At 39.2% G+C, this 20,629-nt stretch overlaps 1 protein-coding gene across 1 annotated transcript in view; it reads right to left on the reverse strand.

The window, feature by feature from the left end:
* Nucleotides 1-8,244: 8,244 nt before the first annotated feature.
* Nucleotides 8,245-20,629, reverse strand: part of WASF3 (WAS protein family, member 3) — a gene marked incomplete at its 5' end in the record, with an annotated part of 16,450 nt that continues 4,065 nt past the window's right edge. Inside the window, 5 exons of the mRNA XM_010019661.1 lie at nt 8,245-8,756; nt 9,459-9,832; nt 11,462-11,725; nt 14,579-14,754; nt 20,267-20,384. Coding sequence (XP_010017963.1) covers nt 8,599-8,756; nt 9,459-9,832; nt 11,462-11,725; nt 14,579-14,754; nt 20,267-20,384 — 1,090 coding nt within the window. The remainder of the gene's footprint in view (nt 8,757-9,458; nt 9,833-11,461; nt 11,726-14,578; nt 14,755-20,266; nt 20,385-20,629) is intronic.

The following is a 20,629-nucleotide window of genomic DNA, read 5'->3' on the forward strand; positions in this document are numbered from 1 at the left end:
GGGACGGCAAACAGCCATGGAGCAGAGCCGCGGGGCAGTCACACGTCGCTCAGCTCAGGCACTGACCGTACCAGTGTCCCACTTTGGATCAGAAGCACTTTTGAAGCAGGTCTGCTCATTCCCACCTGCCATGCTTCAGCTCCCATCGCGGGCAGCGAATGGATTTGATTCCTCCCAGGCACAGCCAAGTGCGAGCCCTGCTCTCCCTGCAGGAGCAGGCTTTTAGCTCACAGGAAGCACAGCTCCAGAGACCTGGCAGTGCTGACCAGCACCCGCTGCTCCCTGTGCTACGGACTCACTTCCTTTGAGGTCCACTTCTCAGTAACGTGGACGTGGTCTGACCGACTAGTTGACATTGTGACTATTTAGGGTGCAGTAGAGGACCTGTCATCCGTAAACGTCAAGGCAATTCCAGTGGAAAGAAAGGAACACTGCCAGGGATGCTCCTTGCCTTCCTCTCTCTGGTTTGGGCGCCACATGGGAAACACGAGGTATTAAGTCTGATGAGTCCCATGCCACACATCTCAAGGCCCGGAACTTTCGAATTCTACGTTATTTTATTTAACTTCTATGCTAATAAATTAATGGTATCTTCAGTTCCATCCTGCCAATCCCATTGTTCTTGGAAGGAAACATTGCTCCTTCCATCCCACTACCTCTCCATTTCATTCCACATATGCCTCCTGAACCAACAAATTTTTCCACATCTTTTCTACAGCACCAAGATCCCTGTTGGCATTCGAACAGACGGGTGAGAAGAAATGGTTGTTGTCCAAAACCCAGAGACGAGCAATACGCTGCAGCAGGCTGGTAATCACAGCAGTTGTGCAAAGCTCGCACCTGGAAGGCTTAAAATAGAGCTGCAGTTCAGAAGTACTGCTTTACCCCCACATTCCTTAAATAACCCACCACCCTGAATATTCATGTTTGGCTTCCTGAGCAGAAAACACCCCCAGCTCACCAGACGCCTTTAATAATTCCTGTATTCATGAATTTTAAAAGAGACCTATTTACTATTTAAATGTCAACTTCAGTCTATTTATCCTGATCAGGTATCGAGGCCAGCACTGCTGGTGCTGCTTGTACTCCCGTGTCTCATCTGATCAGTGAGGGAAATCAAAGCTGGAGCAGGCAGATAGCTGAATCGAAAACAAAGGTCATTACATACTGCAGCTGGTAAGGTGAAGAGATAGAATATGGAAGGTGATCTTCAGGGAGAAGGTTTAAACTTAGCCTTACCATTCAGAGCATGCTTCTGTATGGAGATAAAATAAACCAAAGAGAAGAAACATCAATTATTCACCAAAACATATCCCATTGTTTAGCACAGGAAAAATGCTGGCCTTTCTCTTCTTCCCCATCTCTGTCCTAAAATCTCGGTTTTCCTGCCTCCCATTTAAGAGACAGAATACCACAGATCTGGTGGTGGTATCCCCACTTAAGTGAGGCATCCAGTGCTTAAATGCTTCTTCTCTGGTGACTGTACAAAAGAAGCAACATTACAGCGAGACAACCCCTGTGTTTCTTATCTCAAATAAATCCTAGTTGTTAGCAGCTGCCTCACAATTTGGTGTATTTTAACTAGGTTTGAAAATCCCTAAAGTGAAGGATTTATGATGTCTTTCGGCAAAGTAGGAAGTCAATCTATCACGCCATATAAATAATTCATATACATTCTAGAAACACAGCAAGGAATATAGGTCAGCAGGGGCACCACAGGAGAGGGATGGAGCATCCTTCACTTCAAGCATGGGCCTGAATTCTGCTTCCTGGACAGACTGCGCCAACTTAGGAAGCAAAGATGCTCTCACATAATTCCAAAAGCAAAGGGTGGTTTGGCAGTCACTGGGGGTTGGGATAACACAGAGGATGAACAGCATGTAGAGGATTAGTGGGTTTCAGATAATGATTTGTCTGATGGAGGTCAGCTGGGTACACGGCACTCATCTTGCTCTTCTTAAAGCATTGACGAGGTGTCCCAGTGGTGGTTTTCAGTAGTTACAGCAAACCAGTGACTGGTTACCAAGAGAAGCAACGAGCCAGCATGATCCAGGAAGTAAACTCCAAATGCCCCCAGGAACCGCTGGCATTTAAATGATCAAGATCCAGGTGTATGTCCGTACCCCAGTACACACGGGGCTGCACACTACACACCTTAATGTTCTCTTGTCACAGGCAGGTTAAGTATTTTGATGAACCTACAGAAGATTTCTTCACAGCAATCCCTAAGTTCACTAACTGCTATAAGCAAAACTTCTAACCCTTTGTTAGAGCAAAAAATGCCATAAACAGAAATCAAGTAGAAATAAACTTATGGGGAAAATGTAGTCAGCCAAGAAAGTGTTACTTTGGTTGTCATTCGGAGAATATGAAACGCACACAAAGAAAATCCTTATTCCTCAAATACAGAAGTTCTGTTTACCACATAATGGCAACCAGAAGCAGTTCAGCCGACGACATCCTAAGCATAAGAGTTTTAGGAAGTATGCTAAATTTGGAAGGAAACAGAACAGGAAAAGAAACCAATTCAGGTGGAGCCAAAAACATCACAAAACCAGATGTCACAAACATCTGAGTGGTTTAGGGTCGCTCAAAGAATGACAAAGTTATTATTAGCAAGAGCAGTTTTAATATGATTTTATAGAGGTATGACTTCACAGAATTCAGTGGCAAGGTTCACTATCACCTATTACATGGATGAAGCATATAAAAGAAAACTGAGGTAAAAAAATGGTTGATACAGAGACTGAAGGCACAAAGGGTGAGGGAAACCCTCCTGTTGAGCCACAAGGTTCTGAATAGACCCCCTTGCTTTCTGAACCCCTGACAGAGCCTAGGTGCAGCTGAACCTCAAGACTTGGTCAATGGTTTGTGTCTAATGGACAAGAAAGGGAAGTTGAGGGAGGATCAAGCTAAAATTACTTGTATGGAGACTGAAGGTGAAAAAGATAAGGGAGAGGCTCCCGCTGAGTCATGAGGTTCGGACCGGATCCCCTTGCTCTTGGAACTCCTGACATACTCTGGGTGCAACTGAATCCAATCGGAAAGTGTCCCAAAGGACATGGTTGGAATGCAGTAACTTCAGAAAGATTCAAATCTCATCACTAAGCTCAGCCTATGATAACCAATCCTGCTACTACCATCACCCTCCTCGGTGGAGGAGAAAGGCCCCATACGCAGAAGCGGCACCCTCTGTACCTTCTGCTGTTGCCAGCACAGCCCCAGAAGAAGAATCTGTTCAAGGGAAAGAAATGACACGCACCCAACCAACCGGTAAGTCCCACTGCAGCAGGGAATGGGAAGGTCCTTGGCTGGCAACATGCACACTACCTATCAAAAAGCAGAAGGAAGGAACTCAAGAGAGCAGGATGCAGAGGGACAGGCTGTGGGCGAAAATCTCCTGAAGGGCCAACTGCCTTCAGGAGAGCAAAGGCATTCCGGCAATGGCCTTCCAGTAGTGAAGGGTGTCAAGCAGTGGGCACAGGCCATTCAGCAAGTCAGAGAAAGGTAACTGATAAGGGATTAGAAAGTTAAATTCACTAGAGAAGTTAAACATTAACAGCAGGATTACTCAGAAACCTGAACAAGGAATTAATCAGCACTGGCAGACATCAAGATTTTCAAGAACAGAGAAAACCTAAGTTAGGTGAGCTCTGGATCCCCTCCAGTACAGTTGGTAGGACTCCTGTTTTAAAGCTGCTGTCAAAGACAGATGGCACAGACTGCCCAGTATTAAGTGGCATTAGGGTAAGTGTCAGATCCCCAGCCCTCTCCTCCTTCCTTTGACCTACGCTGCACTGGCAATGTGATTACTGAACAGGGTAGATTGTTTTCGCGTGGTAGGACAGCGTGTGAGTGACTGAAAACATGGAGTGACTTGGAAAGGCATCACATCTAAGACAAGCTGAGACACCTCAGAAACAGTTGCCCTCAGCCCTAATCTCCAAAGCTCTCTGCATATGACCCCTGACCATGAGAAAATGCTGAAGTGCTCCCTGCTCTGGCTAATCAGATAAGAACTTCCCTATCTGCACCAGTAAGAATTAAGCTCTGAGAGACTCCTATATTTAGCTAAGATTTCTTAGGGCCTACTCTTTATGTAGCTAAAAAAAACCACCCCAGTCCAGCATACCTATAGCAGTGCACACCTATGTCACCCACAGATGAGAACACATCTCTCCAGAGAAACCTACAAATATTTAGCAGCACATGAAAAAACATCCTTTGTCTCTACCTAATAGCAGAGAAAGCAAAATATGAAGTTCCTTCTCCCTGTTTTGTACTTAAAGGACATTTTTTTCAGTGTTCTCATTCTTTCTCTTCATCTCTTTAACGAAAGATGATGGTCAAATAGAAATCCACCATCCTTCCAGAGTTCCCACGCTTCCTTTAAAGTCCAAGGGAATTGGGAAGGCTGCTCAGTGACAAGCTCAAGTCACTCCTGACTATTCTGTGGCAGTCACCAGGGGGCCTTAGGGATACTAGCAGGGATCACAACTTATTTTAATTCCCTGTGTATCACTGAGCACATTGACAATGCTTTAAGTACCTGAATATGGAGCTGCCTCAAGATGATGGAAATCCTTGGGGTGTGCACAAGCGTATGTACGTACACACTCGTATTATGGATGCCTCAAAATCAGAATTAACAGTTTAGGCTGGCTGCCTCCGCAGGACAAGAACCTTTCCCCAGAGCAGACTATAGCAAGTTGGATTTCAGTTTATTTGGCTTTTCAGGAAGGAAAAAAGTGGAAAGTCACCTTAAAAAAATCCATCACCATCAAAAGCCATCTCTGGATAAGCTGTTCTAATATTTATTTTCCTCTGCTGCTAGGAAATAGCACCTCAGCCTAAGACTGAATTCACACAACTTCAGCTTCCAGCCACAAGATTCTAATGAGATTTTCATTATCATCAGGGTTATACCCAGTGCAGTTTTACAGTGAGATTTTAAACATGTTAGATCTTACACGTTTGCTGTACCCTTAGGAATGTTGTTTCAAGTGCAAGGGGACACCTCTTCATTATTAAAACAATGCCTGGCCCATGAGAGAGAACATTCCTGCAAAATACATCACAAGAACCAGTTTCCCAAGGAGCCATTTCCCTTCCTCCCAACTCCATCTGCATACCACAAATGAGCTCAATTCTGAGCTCATTCTGAACAGTCTCTCTCACAATAAAGGTACTTTCTTCCTTCTTCATGCAGTCCATCTTAGTGCAGAGGAAACTGAAACATCTAAAACGCAACTCATGGCAGCTCAGCTACGTGGAAATATTTTTTAGCACACAAAAGACAACCATAAAAGCTGCAGAGGCATTAACACTGAGTGATCGACAGTCCTAACTCCAACCCCAACTGATAAATGAGCAGTTATAAAGGCTTTACTAAGGGAGCCTTTGAATCAAAATTGTAAGCTCATATATTCAGTTTCTATCTAGAACTGGTGTCTCTGCTCTAAATTATCTGCAGTAAGTTCAAATCAAAGATGGAAAATTTCAGCAAAGGGACTGGAATTTTCAGTTGAACAGAATAAAGATGAACTTATTTTCCCAGGAAACAACCAAGTCTAAGATGCAAAACCAAACTGTTTAATTTACAATTAGGCTACTATAGTATACAACTGGTTTATGTAAGTTCCTCCCAGTATGATGAAAAGCCTCTCCTGTTCCATCCCAGCTTTTAACCTGACTAAAAAGATTGAAGGTATTTTTCTAGTAAGCAGATGTGGGTTTGCATTTTGCAATATTGTGCTTGGTGTCACTGACCTACAACGACTCCTATTAAAAAATTGGGGAAGGGGACTTGCTAATGCAGCTCATACATTCTGCCCTGTTCCTTCTGGAAGCAAAGCTGCTGTTTAATGCATTTCACTGAAAAATGATCAAGAATAAAGCTATTCGTAGGGAAATTACACCTGTTTACACCAGCCAAGAACTTCAACTTGGAGCTTCAATCAAGGTTGCAAAAGAACAAAGTAGTATCCATGCTAGGAGCAGCAGTATCTTAAAGGAGTGTGGGTTTGTAGACTCCAGACCAAGAAAACCATGTTCCTGGGATCACAGATAGCATTTGGAAGCCTTACATTTTCATTTCTGCTATTTATTGATAAGGTATAAAGATTAATAGCAAAATCTTACTAATCTAAGGAAAGACAGACAGGCTCAAAAGTGAGATTTTATTCATATTTGTTACTTATTCACAAGTCAAAGTATGATAAAACCTATAAAACCAGCCTAGAATAATGTTAGTTTACATCACTAAGTTCAATTCACATTTTGTTAATAAAATACTGAAAGGAAAATGACAACATTGCAGGTTCAGAAAGACATGTGGGCTACCAGGACTGAAAAACCTACACTATTTTTACTGGTCACAAATGGTTGCTTTTTAATGCTTATTATTTAAAATTAACACAAGTTACAAAATTCAGACACACCCAACTTCTGTGCTCATAAAATATATCTTCTGTCATATTAAATTCCAGTCGACTGGAAAGAATTATCTGCTGAGCTATTTCATTTCAGCCTGTATTAAAAGAATACCATGAGTACTCTCCCCCCCTGCACAGCCATGTAGCACTGCAGCCCCAGATGCACTTTGAGCCTTCCCGGCCAAAGAATTATCTCACAAGCCACTGTGCAAGCACACCGTGAGAAGAACAAACCATCTCTCACACAGTGGTGAAAACCACCATCAGGATACAGCCCCAATTCTATCCTCTGTGCTGGACATACAGACCTCAGACTCCAGGACACAAAATAAAGCAGTTTTCAGCTCTGCATTTTAAGGCAAAACCAAATCCACCTCCAGCTGAAAGGGAGATGAGTACCTTGAGCTGCCACCAATTCCCAAGAGCTGTAGTTGCTCACCGTTATGCAGAGATTGGTCATGCTTTGTGTGATAAGTTTTAACACCAACGTTGCGGCAGCATGTTACCACCCTACCACAAAGACAGCCACCACGGATTGACAACTCATATGCAGATTAAACAGCAATGCAGTAGCCAATAGTTTGCATGCAAATATCGTGTTGGACTGTTACAAACTCAGAACTAAAACTGTTACTTGTGTAAACAGAGGTTAGATAATGCTCTTCCATTTCTCTTTTTATTTTACATCCTTTTTGTTAAGAACAGATGGGGCCTCACAGAAGAAAGGAGCTTTACCAAACGTTAGACCTGGAATGACACAGACTTCAGTTACAAAGATTAAAACTAATCTGGTAAGGAAAGAACTCTTCCCCTACTATGAATTTTTGAAAGCCTCATTAGTAGCCTGACTCTCAGTCCAGAAGAGAGGAAAAACAAAACAACATTTTAATATACTGTACTGCAGAAAACAAGAAAAGGAATTCTTTTTAAAGAGAACAGAGACAGCCAAAGCAGACTGTATGGCAACAACTGTTCCTAGGGAAGGAGACAAGGGGGTGCGTGTGTATACATATATATGGCATAGTACCTAAATGCCCATCAAAACTGCTTTAACTGCCAATTTTTTATCAATGGGAGGTACTGGGAAAGAAATACATTCAAAAGTAATAGTTTGAGTAAATATGCTACAAGAAACAGAAAACAACCTGTCATGACTATACATGTACAAATCATCTATAACAAAACTTATTTACAAACATTTATACCTACAGACATAAAGACCAAGTTTAATACTTGTGAAGTGTATCTGATTGCTAGATCTGGACTGTTCCAATCTTTAGGAATAACAGAGTAACATTTCTACACTGCAGTAACCATATGGCTTCAATCATGTCTATCCTCAAGTCTTGAGGATCCTTTGCATCTTGTTGATCTGTAGCATAAAAAGGAAAACCTCCACAGGTATTTTAACTTCCACTTTAACAGGGACATGCAGCTGCTACCTGAGGCCCCCGCAGCACTCTACCCAACAAGCAGCCAACAAGCTAGAGCTGGCACTGTTACCAACTTAGCCAGTCAGCTTACAAAGCACTGATTTTGGATTCATTCTTCAAAGCATGTATTTCGTCATTTGCTACATTTTTCATTATAAAAAGAAACATTATATGAAATTCTGTATGCAAAAAAAACTAAGACCAAAATGATTAAAAATACACTAAGGTGGGCATAATTAGTAACTAAAAAAAAGCTAAAGTCGTATTTATTGAACTCAACACTTAGTCATATAGGTAATTGCCCTTAAAGCCTAACAACCAGACCAGTTCACAAGTACCTAAAGTTGCTTACATAATTAAAGGAGTAAGATGTAAAGTCAAAAAAATAGATTTTATCCTTTCAAGATCAGGAAATAAAATGAAATGCTGGTTCTGTAACAGTGCAACAACTGCAGCATATTTTGCACGCAGCACATCATTTGCTACATTTAGTGGCACTTAAGTATTATGTGGTAAATACTGAAAGTAAGACAAGTTTCTGATCTGCATAAGCATAATCACATCATTATTACCAGAGTTGCTAAGCTACAGCATTCCGAATAATACCAACTCAATTTTAGCACTTCGATCACTAGCCTTAATAGATGTCAACGTCCTGCTTTACATCTTGCTAAGAAAGCAATCACTGAAGCCAAGCATTTAATGAACTTGCCACGAGGCTTGGACCAGGTTCAATCTGACCAGTCGTTCTCATCAAACTCTGAATCATCATCAGAATCACTGTACTCCACAGCAATTCGTCTCGAAAGGATGGTCGCCACATCATTTCCAACAGGCTCTCGCTTTGCTTCTTGCTCACGTTGCTCCTGCACCTTTTTCAGTTGAATTCCTGTAGAGACAATTACTCTCAAAGTTTTCTCCACAAGAGATTTTAAATTTCGTATTGTTATTGGTAAGGTTTTTGTATTCTAACAATATATTCAGGAAGAAGGGGGAAAAGGGAAAAAGAGTAACCATTTAGTTAGAGAGCCTCCCTAAGCCAGGAAGAGAGACAAAAAGGCAGACTGAAATCCATTCTCAGAGACCGAATACTTATAGACTCCTAAAATTGCCAATGCTATGTTAGAACTACATATTCAAGTCTGTACAGGTTCTTTTGATCTGAAGATGAAGTTTTAATAACTGTATTTGGAAATACCATTATACCTACAACTGCATATTGTAAGCAGAGTCACGAACAGCTCTCAGTCACTGGTTAAAAATCAGCAAATTGAAGACTGGTGTTGGATAACTCTGTTCTGCTGAAAAACCCATATACTTCTACCGGCTATTTTACATAATGAACACAAGGACTGTTTTCATTTGATTATGCCCACACAAACCCTAGAACATATTTGATAGAACTGTTACATCTTTAGGCATCAGGAAGAGATCCCAAGTCAGGGCTGACAAATGTTAGTGTGTGGTACCTGAGGTTACCTAGTCTCTCAGTGACATTCTGCCCAGCTGGGAACAGAAGCCATGAACTCTGTTCACTGGAAAATACGGTGCTTTCACTGAAACAAAGAACTAAAACTCAGTGCCCACTTACCCATCCGAATGGCAGCAAGAAGGTCGCTCCGTGCATCACTTATCGGGGGCTGTGTGGGTTCATGACGTTTTGCCTCCGCAGCTGGAGGAGCATGCATTGGGGAGGAAGAGAGGGAAGAACCTGTGGCAGGAGGGCCTGGAGGGGGAGGAGGTGGGCCAGGAGGAGGAGGAGCAGTGACAACAAGCCCACTAGAAGGAGGAGGATGAGTAGCTGCATATGTGGAGCCCATCACTGGTCCAGAATGGGAAGGTGGCACAGGAAGCTGAAGGGGACTAACAAATGCAGTTTGTGCTGAAGGAATCATAGGAGGCGGAGGAGGAGGAGGGGGAGGACCTGTAGGATTGTAATAATCCACCATCTGAGCTGGAAGCATCCTATATAAAACCAAACAAAAACATTTAATGAATTAAAAGTTGGGACTTACAGAATGATCACCCCTTAAACTGCTCTCATCCAACCACAGCTAAAACAAAAACCAAAAGGAATTTAAACTGGTGAGTTAAACGTGCAAGTTATTATAAACATGAATTGACAAATCTTGATAATATATTGCGATTTAAGGCAGATGAAGTTAAAAGCAATGTGCTTTCAGCACTCCACAAGGTGAGGTTTTTATATTAATACTCCTGCCTAATTAAGATAAAGCTGTATTTGTTACTAAACATCTACTCTCTGAGAATGTTAAGTACAATGCCTATGATGAAGAATGGACTGAGAAAACTGTGGATTATGTGTATCACTTCCATAGAAGAACGTAAGTGTTAGAACAAATATTAAAAGATAGTAAAAGACACAGGCATGGAGGACAATGGGAAGTATGACTGGAAAGATTTACCCAAAGGTATATCATGCATCTCAACAGCTGCTTTAGTCAAGTCTATCAATTTAAATATTATAAATATTATAAATTGATACATTTGATTGATACTTTGAAAAGGAGGAACAGGGAAGAGCTGATTTCTTTGTTAAAATGGCATTAAAATAATTCTTAAGCAGAAGAAATGGGAATTAATGTAAGAGTTATGAAGTAGGTAAAGAACTAGATATAGGAGACAGGAGCTGAAGGGAAGTTACTGATGAATTCAGTGATACACGTCAATGTATGATATGACAACTGTGATACACTGACAGTGGTCATGTACCTGGGGGACTAAGCACAACTATTTCTCCTATGGACTGGAAATTACAGAGAAAATGCAGGTTGGAGCAGTCAATCATGGCATAACTGAGTCATCTTCAGCATGATACCATCATGAATCAAGCAAATGCTATTCCAGGATGCATCAAGTGAGGCTGAAAAACCTTGGCTTGCTTAGCCTTGCACCATAGGCAAGAATGGTTATAACTTTCCTTGGGGTTGTAACTTCTAAGTTTAAGCTGTTTAAGCACAAGAAGACACAGGCACAGAGTGGTTTGAAAGCAGGTATTTGCTTGCTATCAGAGAGCCAGTACTCTGGCACAAACCTTCCTTCAGAACGCATTCAGACAAAATAGCTACATAGGAGTTTGGCAAATTCCTATCTTGAGCTATAGAGGTGTCTGTGGCGATAGGGAGCTTGATTCTGTGTCTAAGCAGATCTGTTCCAATTCTGCCACAGGCGCCTTTAAAAAGCTATTTCAGGGATGCAACACAGACTGACATGTTACATTCAGCAACACTTTTTCTGCACATTTCCTGAAGTTTAGAATATTATTGAAATTATCTAACTATTTTCCAGTTTAAAGGAAAATTAACCACTTCTTAATTTTGTATTAGGTACCCTTAATATTTCGTAAGCATATTGTTTTCACCACATTCAATACACAGTTCATTATTTCTGCTTTCACTATTCCTTCACTTAAATTCAGTTCATACATAGAAATGATATAATTTTTTTCCTGTCCTCTTCAGCGAGGTAACTAATGTATGTTGTGTGTGTATGATTATATATTACGATGGTCGTGAAAAACATGCATCCCTCCAGTTTCGTCAAGAATCCACTGGAATAAATCAGGAATTTTACCCATATTCTGCTGGTACCACAGGTACTGAGCTATGCTGGCCATCAGAAGGCTGGGGTGGAGGTGGAGGTGGTTGCTGAGGTCTGTTTAAAGTAGCATGTCGTACAGTGGTGGAAGGTGGTCTGTATTCATGCTCATGGCTTTGGGATGCTGCCATGTACTGTGGACCATCTCCCGTTCCATATGAAGGCATTGCTATCTGCTGATGGAGGGAATGATTCGGAGTAGCAGGATAAGAATAATCTGTAACATCAGATGCATGGGACCTAAAATTGAAGTAAATGGATGCAGAAGAACAGATTATGTGAGTGTAATAGGGTATTATCTAAATAGCTCACATGAAAAGCTAACAAGAATGCAATCAGAACTACTTTTCTTGCAACAGGACTCCCTGGTTATCAAGCACCATTCCCTTGTAAGTCTACAGGATGCACAAGAACAAATGCAACAAAAAAAATCATGTTCAGCTTAACATGACTTGAAAATAAATTAGTCTGACAAGTCAGTACAAGAGGACTGAAATTGAGTGTCTGGACTATTTCAGCATACTGCTGCCTCCAGCATGTCCTCTTATAATGTAGACTTTAAAAAAGGCAGTAAAAATTTAGAGCTTTCTCCAGATTTTAGACTTCTTTAGCAGTCATAAGGAGGCATACTGGGTTTGTCAATGATTTTGACAGTCCATTGTTTAACATGCTAATACTTACCAGGCCTGCCTGAAGTTAACGATGGCAGCAGAAAAGGAAAGCAATACTGCAAGCACTCACAATTATGCAGAAGAATATATTACCGAAGCAGAGAAAACCAATTTCAAAAGTTAGAAAATGCTTTTTATTTTGTTTGCACAATTAATTTTACTAGAAAGGCTTAGAGAAACTGGGAAATGTAAATATTAGTTGAGCAGAGAGTTCATAAAGATACAAAGTCTAGGATGCTCTGTCAAATAAGCCCAAGAGAGGGAGCAAAAGGATCTCTTCATCCCATTACTGCAAACAGTTGTTTTAGTAAGGAGCAATCGTGCAGCCTGGCTTTTAGTGAACACAGTAAACTGATGCACTTATCTGTAAGACTGGAAGCAAGGTAAGCAACAAAAAGCCAGGGCTTTGAGTAAAACAAAACAACAAACCCTTTCGGCATTTTGTCCTCTTTCATGCTTCCTGCCTGTTCCATTTTCTTTGCGTCACTCATGAACTCAATGCCCATTTTCCTTCTCTCCCACTCTTCTTTTCTTGTTCTTACTTTTCTCACATTAATTTGCTGGTTTCTGTTTGGGTTCAGCTTGTGTTTCTCTCTCTAAAGCACAATAAGTATAACAAATATATTGTAAATCGCCACAGTCTGGACACTTGGATGTCGATGTTTAATGCATGAGCCTTGCAGTTAGCAAATGAGAAGAAACATGAGCTTTTTTACTTTAGTGTTAAAAAAAGAATCCCAATATAGCCAAGAACACTTCTTCAGGACCTTGTTTATAAAACACTGCTCATGGAGTACTTGTCAGCATAAAAACCATCTCCGAAAACAGTACTTACTTCTACATATATGGGGCCTTAATAGCTTAATTCCTACAGCTAAGAGTACCCCAAGATAAAAAATTGAAAGCCTTCTCTCCACCTCACTACCACTCACAAAATCAACACTTCATGAATGTAAAACAGAGATTTCAGGATTCAATCACTGGCAGTTGATGCTCTGAAATTTGACGTTCTCCATACATCACAGAATTTGAAAGGCTTATATAGGTACAAGGTATCCGTCACATTACTACATCTTTATCAGACAATGATGCATCCTACAATTTCTGCTTTAAGAAAAACAAAATCCTACAGATTGCAAATATTATGGATATCTGAAAACTGTCAAATACAAGTTGACTCTGCAGGGAGATGAAAACAAATCATTTCAATATGCTCATTTAAGCTCAAGAATCCTGGAAGCAAGGTGCAAAGGCTAGAAAAAGACTTAACAAGTGCGAGATGCAGAACTCAGTGAAAAAATCCCCATCTCGCACTTGACAGCTGAACATCAATGTCATCTTACCAGACCAACCTATGGAAAGCACTGCCAACCTGCAATGTTGCATTAAAACTAACAGGAGACAACGTTTTGCATTAGAAACTGTAACAAAATTGGTGATTAAAGGATTTTAGACAGAGGGGTCTGAAAATATCAGTGAAACAGCAGCAGCAATTTTCTTTGTTTTGATTATGGGATGTTCACTCTTCACAAAGACCAGCCATTAACATATACAAAGTTCTGAGCAGATTTTGTTGTTGTTAATTATCTCCAGTAGAAAATGGACTAAAGGTTTCAGGCCACACCTCTGCAGTGGTGGCTGCTCCCTCAACCTAGCCCTTCAGCAATCTGAACAATAAATTGTCATACACTTTTCCCAGTAGATTCTATTTATTCCTAACATTATTGCTAGTAATTAACTGACAGAGGAAATAAACTAGGTGGGAAAAACCTCCAGTGCAACCAGCTTAGTGAAAAACCTCAGACTTCCATGCACACCAGGAGAAAGTAACTCCCACTGAGCTCAAAGGGAATCTCAGTCAACGAAGATGAATTCTGCTTGCTGCGTGTCTCTAAGCAGAGATTTCTGCTATTTCAAGCAATAATGTTGCATCTAGCTTTGTAGCTTGCTTTTTAGGCAAATACAACATCAATAGAGCTGAACCATTCCCCCATTAAAGCATTGTTAGAGGCAAAAATAGGCTCAACTGAGTAGATCACAGAAAAATACTTAAGCTATCAGCAGCATACTAGACACAAAGGAAGAGGTACTGACATTATCTAGTAGAAGCAGACTTAAATGTTTTGTAACTACAAAAAACCTCTACAGCTACTCGAGATCAAATATAAAGCATGCAGCAAACACCTCTTTCACTACAGTGCATAACATTATGATGACAAAATACTCATCTAAAGCTGAGGAAGAAAGAATTCATTACAGAATTTGCTACTTATGCTTGAGAATAATTTTGAGAGGAACTTTAAAACATGCATTGTATATTTTGTCTATTCTAACTATTCCCAACCTGTAAAAACACCTAATTCTACTTGGCATTTCTGAACATACAACTGTGGTATAACAAACAGCTTTGCTGTACACAGACCTAGTATCTGGGGACAGTGATCCCTCGGAAGATGCTCCATGGTACACACTTTGAGACAACCTGTTGTCAGGTCTAAGCTCTTTGTCATATGCCATCATATTCCACTCCTGGCGTCTGTTCCTGGCTTTTCTAACCTTTTTCACCTCACGGGTGGTGCCATCTATACGTTTTTGCTCCTAATGTTCAAACAAAAGAAATAAAGCATGCAAAGAGAGAAAAAAGGAAAGGAAAAAAGCTGGTTAAAATGCAGTTAGAGTGCATGAAAATAAGACCAGATTTACAGATGAAGCCAAGTCTTCACACAATTTCTCTGCACTGAAAATGAGTATCTCCTTACACTGTGAACCTCATTAGTAGTAAGACTTCTGTTCTGCCCTTCTGTAGGATGCACATGCTAGTCTGATAACCAACCTACTGTTTTTCCCAGTACAGGAATGTGACTGATTTTAAAAGCCAGCAAGTTTAACTTCTTCTGACATCATGTGCCATTGATTTAGACTGTCCTGAAGCACTTGTAATTTCCTTCTCCTGCAAATCAGTCTCATGAGAGCATGTTAAATATGCCTAGGGTTATTTTGGATATTTGTTAGGGTTGCAATCACACCCAAGGCCTTGGGGATGCGTGGAAAAATTAGAAACTTTTCTATTTCATACTCTATGTGAAACTACTTTTGTTTGTTTTAAATTCCTCTCCCTTCTTCCTACTTTTTCCTCATCATCGTCTCCCATTAGCTTGTATAAAATGAATGACACTAATCCTCTCTGCAATGTGTCAGTACCATTCAGGCCAGTGATATGTTACAGCTTGATAGCTCTGTGACAAATCAGTCTGTTTTTTCATCTTTCTACATAATTTCAGGCTCAATGAATGTCAGTGTTCATCTACCAGGAAGATCTCCTAATAGTGGGACTCAACGCTTTCACACCTCTGAAATGTTGTCCTCACCTACTTCTGACTCCTCAGTATGAACAGAAAAACCATACTGATGCTTCAGTAGAAAAATAAACAAGTCTGCTCAGTCCAACCTGAGAAGGGTACTTATGTGCTACTCTTTCTCTCTATTTATGAGGGCGTTGAGTATTTTTTTTAATCAGCTCTAGAGCCTCCATCTTAGAATACTAATTCATAAATGGGTTAATCATGTTTTATCTATTAATAAGTCAGTATTAGGCTTTTGGCTGCTAGAAAAATAGTTTCTCAGCAAAGAACTATATTGATATTCTGCAAACAGTCATATTCAATTGTAATTAGAGAAGAGTTTGGCAAAATGCTGATATGGAAGCATTTTACTGTGGGATCTCTACCTTCAAAGTAAGGATAATAGCTGGACGAAAAAGAAACAAGTACACCACAGATGAACACAGGTATTTTACTCCAACTGTCAAACAGCACTGAGTAAATAATGCTGAAATTGTAACTGGCATCATACAACTCCAAATAAATAAATAAATAAAAATCTATCAAACTGCTTGCTTGACCTTGTTTTGGATCTCTTGCTTGTTCATGCCATGTCCATCTGAGGGACCTGATGATCCACATCCACTAACACTAAGACTGACAGAGAAGTCCTTTTGTAGTTCAGCAGCCAAATGTTCTGACAGCACTTGCTCATTCCTCGCCCCTTCAGTGAGCAGGTTTTTGATCTGATTCATGCTCAGTACAGATCATCACCTCAGTTCTTAATTACTTCCGAGAAAATCTTTTCCCTCCCCAAACTTTTAGAATTACACCCTTTTTTATCCAGGTTACACAAAGTTTGACCTTATCCTTTAATACCACTTCTTTGCACCAAAATTTCCCAGTATGGGAGGAATTGGAGCAGAAGGGAGACAGATTCAGTCATGCTTCATTTTAAATACATCAAGTTTTGCTAATCACCATGGTTGAATATATGCTTGTTAAAGGCTTGACATCTGCCTTTTTGAACTGATTGCTGCAAAATTTGGTTAATTTGTGAGTTTTATCCTGTTTCATTTATTAAGATTTTGTTACTAACTCATGCTAGATTTGAGAGGAAAGAACAAGTAAGCCCTTGGCTAACTGCAAATAAACTTCAGTTTTCTCACAGAACAGTAACTCCACCCTTCAAGGGTCACAATTCTTGCCAGTACATATTTCTTGCCAGTTAATATCCATCTTTTGACCAATGTATGCTGCTGCTTGGAAGAAAATCATTTTGATACAATTCCTGTACAATCAGGAGTGCTTACATGACTGCTTATATATAATCACCTATTTAAAAGTTTGTTTTTAAAGAGATTAGTATGTTTTTCATGAAAAAGGTAAATACATAAGCATGCATAAACAAACAACATAAAATAACCACAAAGCTTAGTTTGTTTTTATTGGATCAGATTTCTGTTGGATAGATTGTTTCAGACCAGCACCTGTAGGTGTGCTAATATAATAATAAATAGTCTGGAAAATTTTAACTCAAAGCAGAACTAAACCCTACCAGTATTTATTTTATAATAAGCATTTCATAATTATATCTCTAAAACATTTAATCCCTTCCAAAACAGTGGGGCAGGCCAATTACTAGCAGCTGACAAACTAACTACATATATGTCTACTTGAGTAGTTTTACGTTGTTCCATTAATACTTTCATTACCTTGGCAAACAACTGACAACTCTAGCTTTAGTACCTAGGGCAATGCCAACAGAGTTCCAAGGAGCTGAAGCCTTTCAAATTAACCACAGTTAGAAATATTTCTTAGGAAGGTTAAGCAATATTAAGAAGAGTTTATTTCCTTTAACCAAGCGTAATAGAAGCTGTGCCAGACAAGTGGATGCTGCAGGTGAAGCCAGAAAGTGGGTACATCATTCAGCTGCTGGCAGGAAGCGATTTCAGCAGATACAACAAACGTATCACAGCCTTCAAACAGGGTTAAGTTAATGTGAAGTTTGATATTTGCATCAAGAGTTAGCAAATGATATTTCAAGCATCTTAAAAAGGATTTAAAGGTAGTAACAGAAAGGACCGTCAGCAAGTATTTGCAATACTTTAAAAAAACTGGAAGCATGAGCCCACAGTATATTCCTGACTTCACAAATCCACAAGATCCTACTGATCCCAAAGTCATGAAGAAAGGTTTTTGAAATACAATCCCTCCAAATTTAAAAGATTTCTGCTTATTTAAATAAGCAATCATTCCTCAGAAAATATGGGGAACAATAAAACACCAAGTAGAACAACTTTCCTTGGTTAACCAGTGGTTAATAAATGGTCTACTATGGTCATTCAGTTCAGAGTATTACCAGCATATGCAAAAGTCAAAACTAACTTCATTGAACTCTGAGGTACTGATCTACTGCGAGTTTGACGCCAAAGACAAACCAACGAACCAACAGAGAGTACACCACAGATCTGAACTTAGAATTAGTTTTCTTCAAACAAAACATTCACCTGAAACAGCCAAACTGGAGAAAGCCTGTGCTAGATTTCTTCAGTTAAACTGAATGCAGTAACAATAAGTACAATATTTGAAGGCAAGAAAAAGAAGCTCACAAACCTTTCGCTGCAACAGCTCGAGCATTTAAAACAAATTACCAAAATAATATTGGAAAACTGATGCTCTGGTGCAAGAAGTGCTCTTAAGCTTTACTGACCTTCTGAAAAATTGATGCTAAAAACCACCTGTACTTGGTCAGCTGAGTAGGTTTGCATTTGGATGTTTAGTTAATAAATTGCTAAACAATAGACATCTATTACACCTGCACAGCTTCTCAACAACTTTCATATGTTGTCCTCCTGTACAGTACAGACTGCATAAATGTTGCCTAAAATATAGTCTAAAAGAAAGTTTTTATATAACAAAATGGTTTTCTAAAATCTCTCTAATGGTGTTAAAAAACCCCAACTCTCAGTACTTTTAATTTTTAAAGCTTTTGTATTTTTTTCTTTTTAGTATTAAAGCAGACTTAAAAAAAAAAAGAAAGCAAGCAGCTGATAGTTTCTTTTATCCCTCTGTAATGAAAAGATCTAAGTTTGAAGGGAAAAAGGTGGGAGGAAAAAACCCAAAGGGGGAAATTATGCCTATATATTTTTCATAAAGAAATACTGAATGAAATCTAAAAACCCCCAACTAAACTAGAGAATGAAAATTGCTTTATTTCCAGTCTTTCAATCAGCTCCGTGACTTATCACACTGAAAATATAGTAGGATTATAACCTTGCTTATATATTTGAATTCAATTATACAAAATAACCAAGTGACTATTTTCCAATACTGTGCTTTAGACAGTAACTTCTACTGGAAGTATTCACCCAGCTTTTTCAGCCCTATTTAATATGTCAATACTGAGATACCTGTCAAAACACACATTTCTGATTCATACTCCTGACAGGATGACCTGATTTATTTCTTCCAGAGCTTTTATAATCATTAATTCACAACATGTTTTAGTTAAAGCAAGTCTTCATGTTTTGTTTAACAATGCTGCAGTCAAAGTTTTGTGTAGCAACAGGGACAAGGAATTAATACAATTTTATAAAAACAGAATAGCAACACTTCCCAACCATGCCCTACAATTTGATTTCCAAGCAGGTATCATATATATTAGCATATATATACATACACACATGTATTTTACACATGATGAATATAAACAAATATACATTAGCATGTATATTCACATATTAGACACTGTATATACACATGTATATATATGATATATTCTGATAACTGCTTATATATATGCATTTATAGGTATGCCAATATATATGTGTATGTGTACAAAAAACTAAGTAGCTTCTGTCTATTTCCCCTGAGCAATCTTATCCAGACTCCTTTTATTTCAAATGCCTTATCTCTCACTGAACCTATCTAAAAGGGCCTTTTCTGTCAGGTAAAACAGTAATCATCACTTCAAACTTTCCTCCTTCACTTTTTCTTTTAGAATTATCTTGAATAATCTTAAAGCCCTCAGATTTGATAAAAAAAAAAAAAAAAAAAAACTGCAAACAGGCTGTACAAGTAGCAAACGATTTCTTCATTCAGAACTAAAATCCATTCAGAAAAATCTCAACTGCATCGGGATATACATCTTGGATCAAACTGCTGAAGGTATTTCAGAAGCACTTAAGACACTTTTCTATGACAAAGCCTTTTTTTGTTGGTTTTAAACTTGGAGGAAACAAAGAACATCACTCCTAAAATGAATCTTCTCTTCCTGATGACCCACAGAATCATTCTGAGGTGTATTATCATCTTACCTTACTAATTTGCAACAGGTATAGAAAATTGGAGAGTTTCAATCAAGGAATAAAAAAACCTGAACAAAATCAGCTCATGTTTCACTGCAGGAGCTGATACTACTAGATAAAGACCTATGAAAACAAAGGAAACCATAATTCGAATTCCTTTCTCCACCCCCCCAAAAAATCACAGTATCTTTTTCTAAAGCACAACAGGGCCATTTTGCTGAGTTCTAATATGCAGATGCTGGCAAATGATTACAGAAATATGTTGGAAAATAACTACAGTACTCTTAAAATTCAATTTGCAACTTCCTTAAATAGACAGTAGGGGCTATAAAAAACAAACCATCTGAACCTACAGCCACATCTAAAGAGGAATACTCTTTCCATGCACATAAACTAAGTATGACCTAGCAATTTTTATGCCTGGACAACCACACACAAACCTGTAATACACACTTCTGTTACTACGTTTTCTGTTTTTACCTTTTGTCTCCTCTTTTCTTTTCGCTTATCTTCAGTATCTTGTAACATTTTTTCTTTCCAAAGATCAAAAAAATAGGAAGGATCAGTATAGAACTTCAATCCATCTTTCTTATCATCCCTGGAAATACAGGAGAAGAAAAACTAAGACAATACGAATTAGTAACTTTCAAACCAACAAAACTCACCTTTGGCAGTCATCCAAGATCCATCTTTTTTTCATGACAGGATTCCAAGTGCATTTAATGCCACTCTTGGCAGCTACAGCTTACAATTGGCTTGATTCATGCCAAAAATTTCAGCGGAAAGGGGTGGAACACACAGCCTTTTGGGCAGCATGCTCATCAGCCTCATCAGAGCTCAGCA

This window comes from Nestor notabilis, unplaced genomic scaffold (assembly GCF_000696875.1).
Source record: "Nestor notabilis isolate BGI_N333 unplaced genomic scaffold, ASM69687v1 scaffold21498, whole genome shotgun sequence".
NCBI lineage: Eukaryota > Metazoa > Chordata > Aves > Psittaciformes > Psittacidae > Nestor > Nestor notabilis.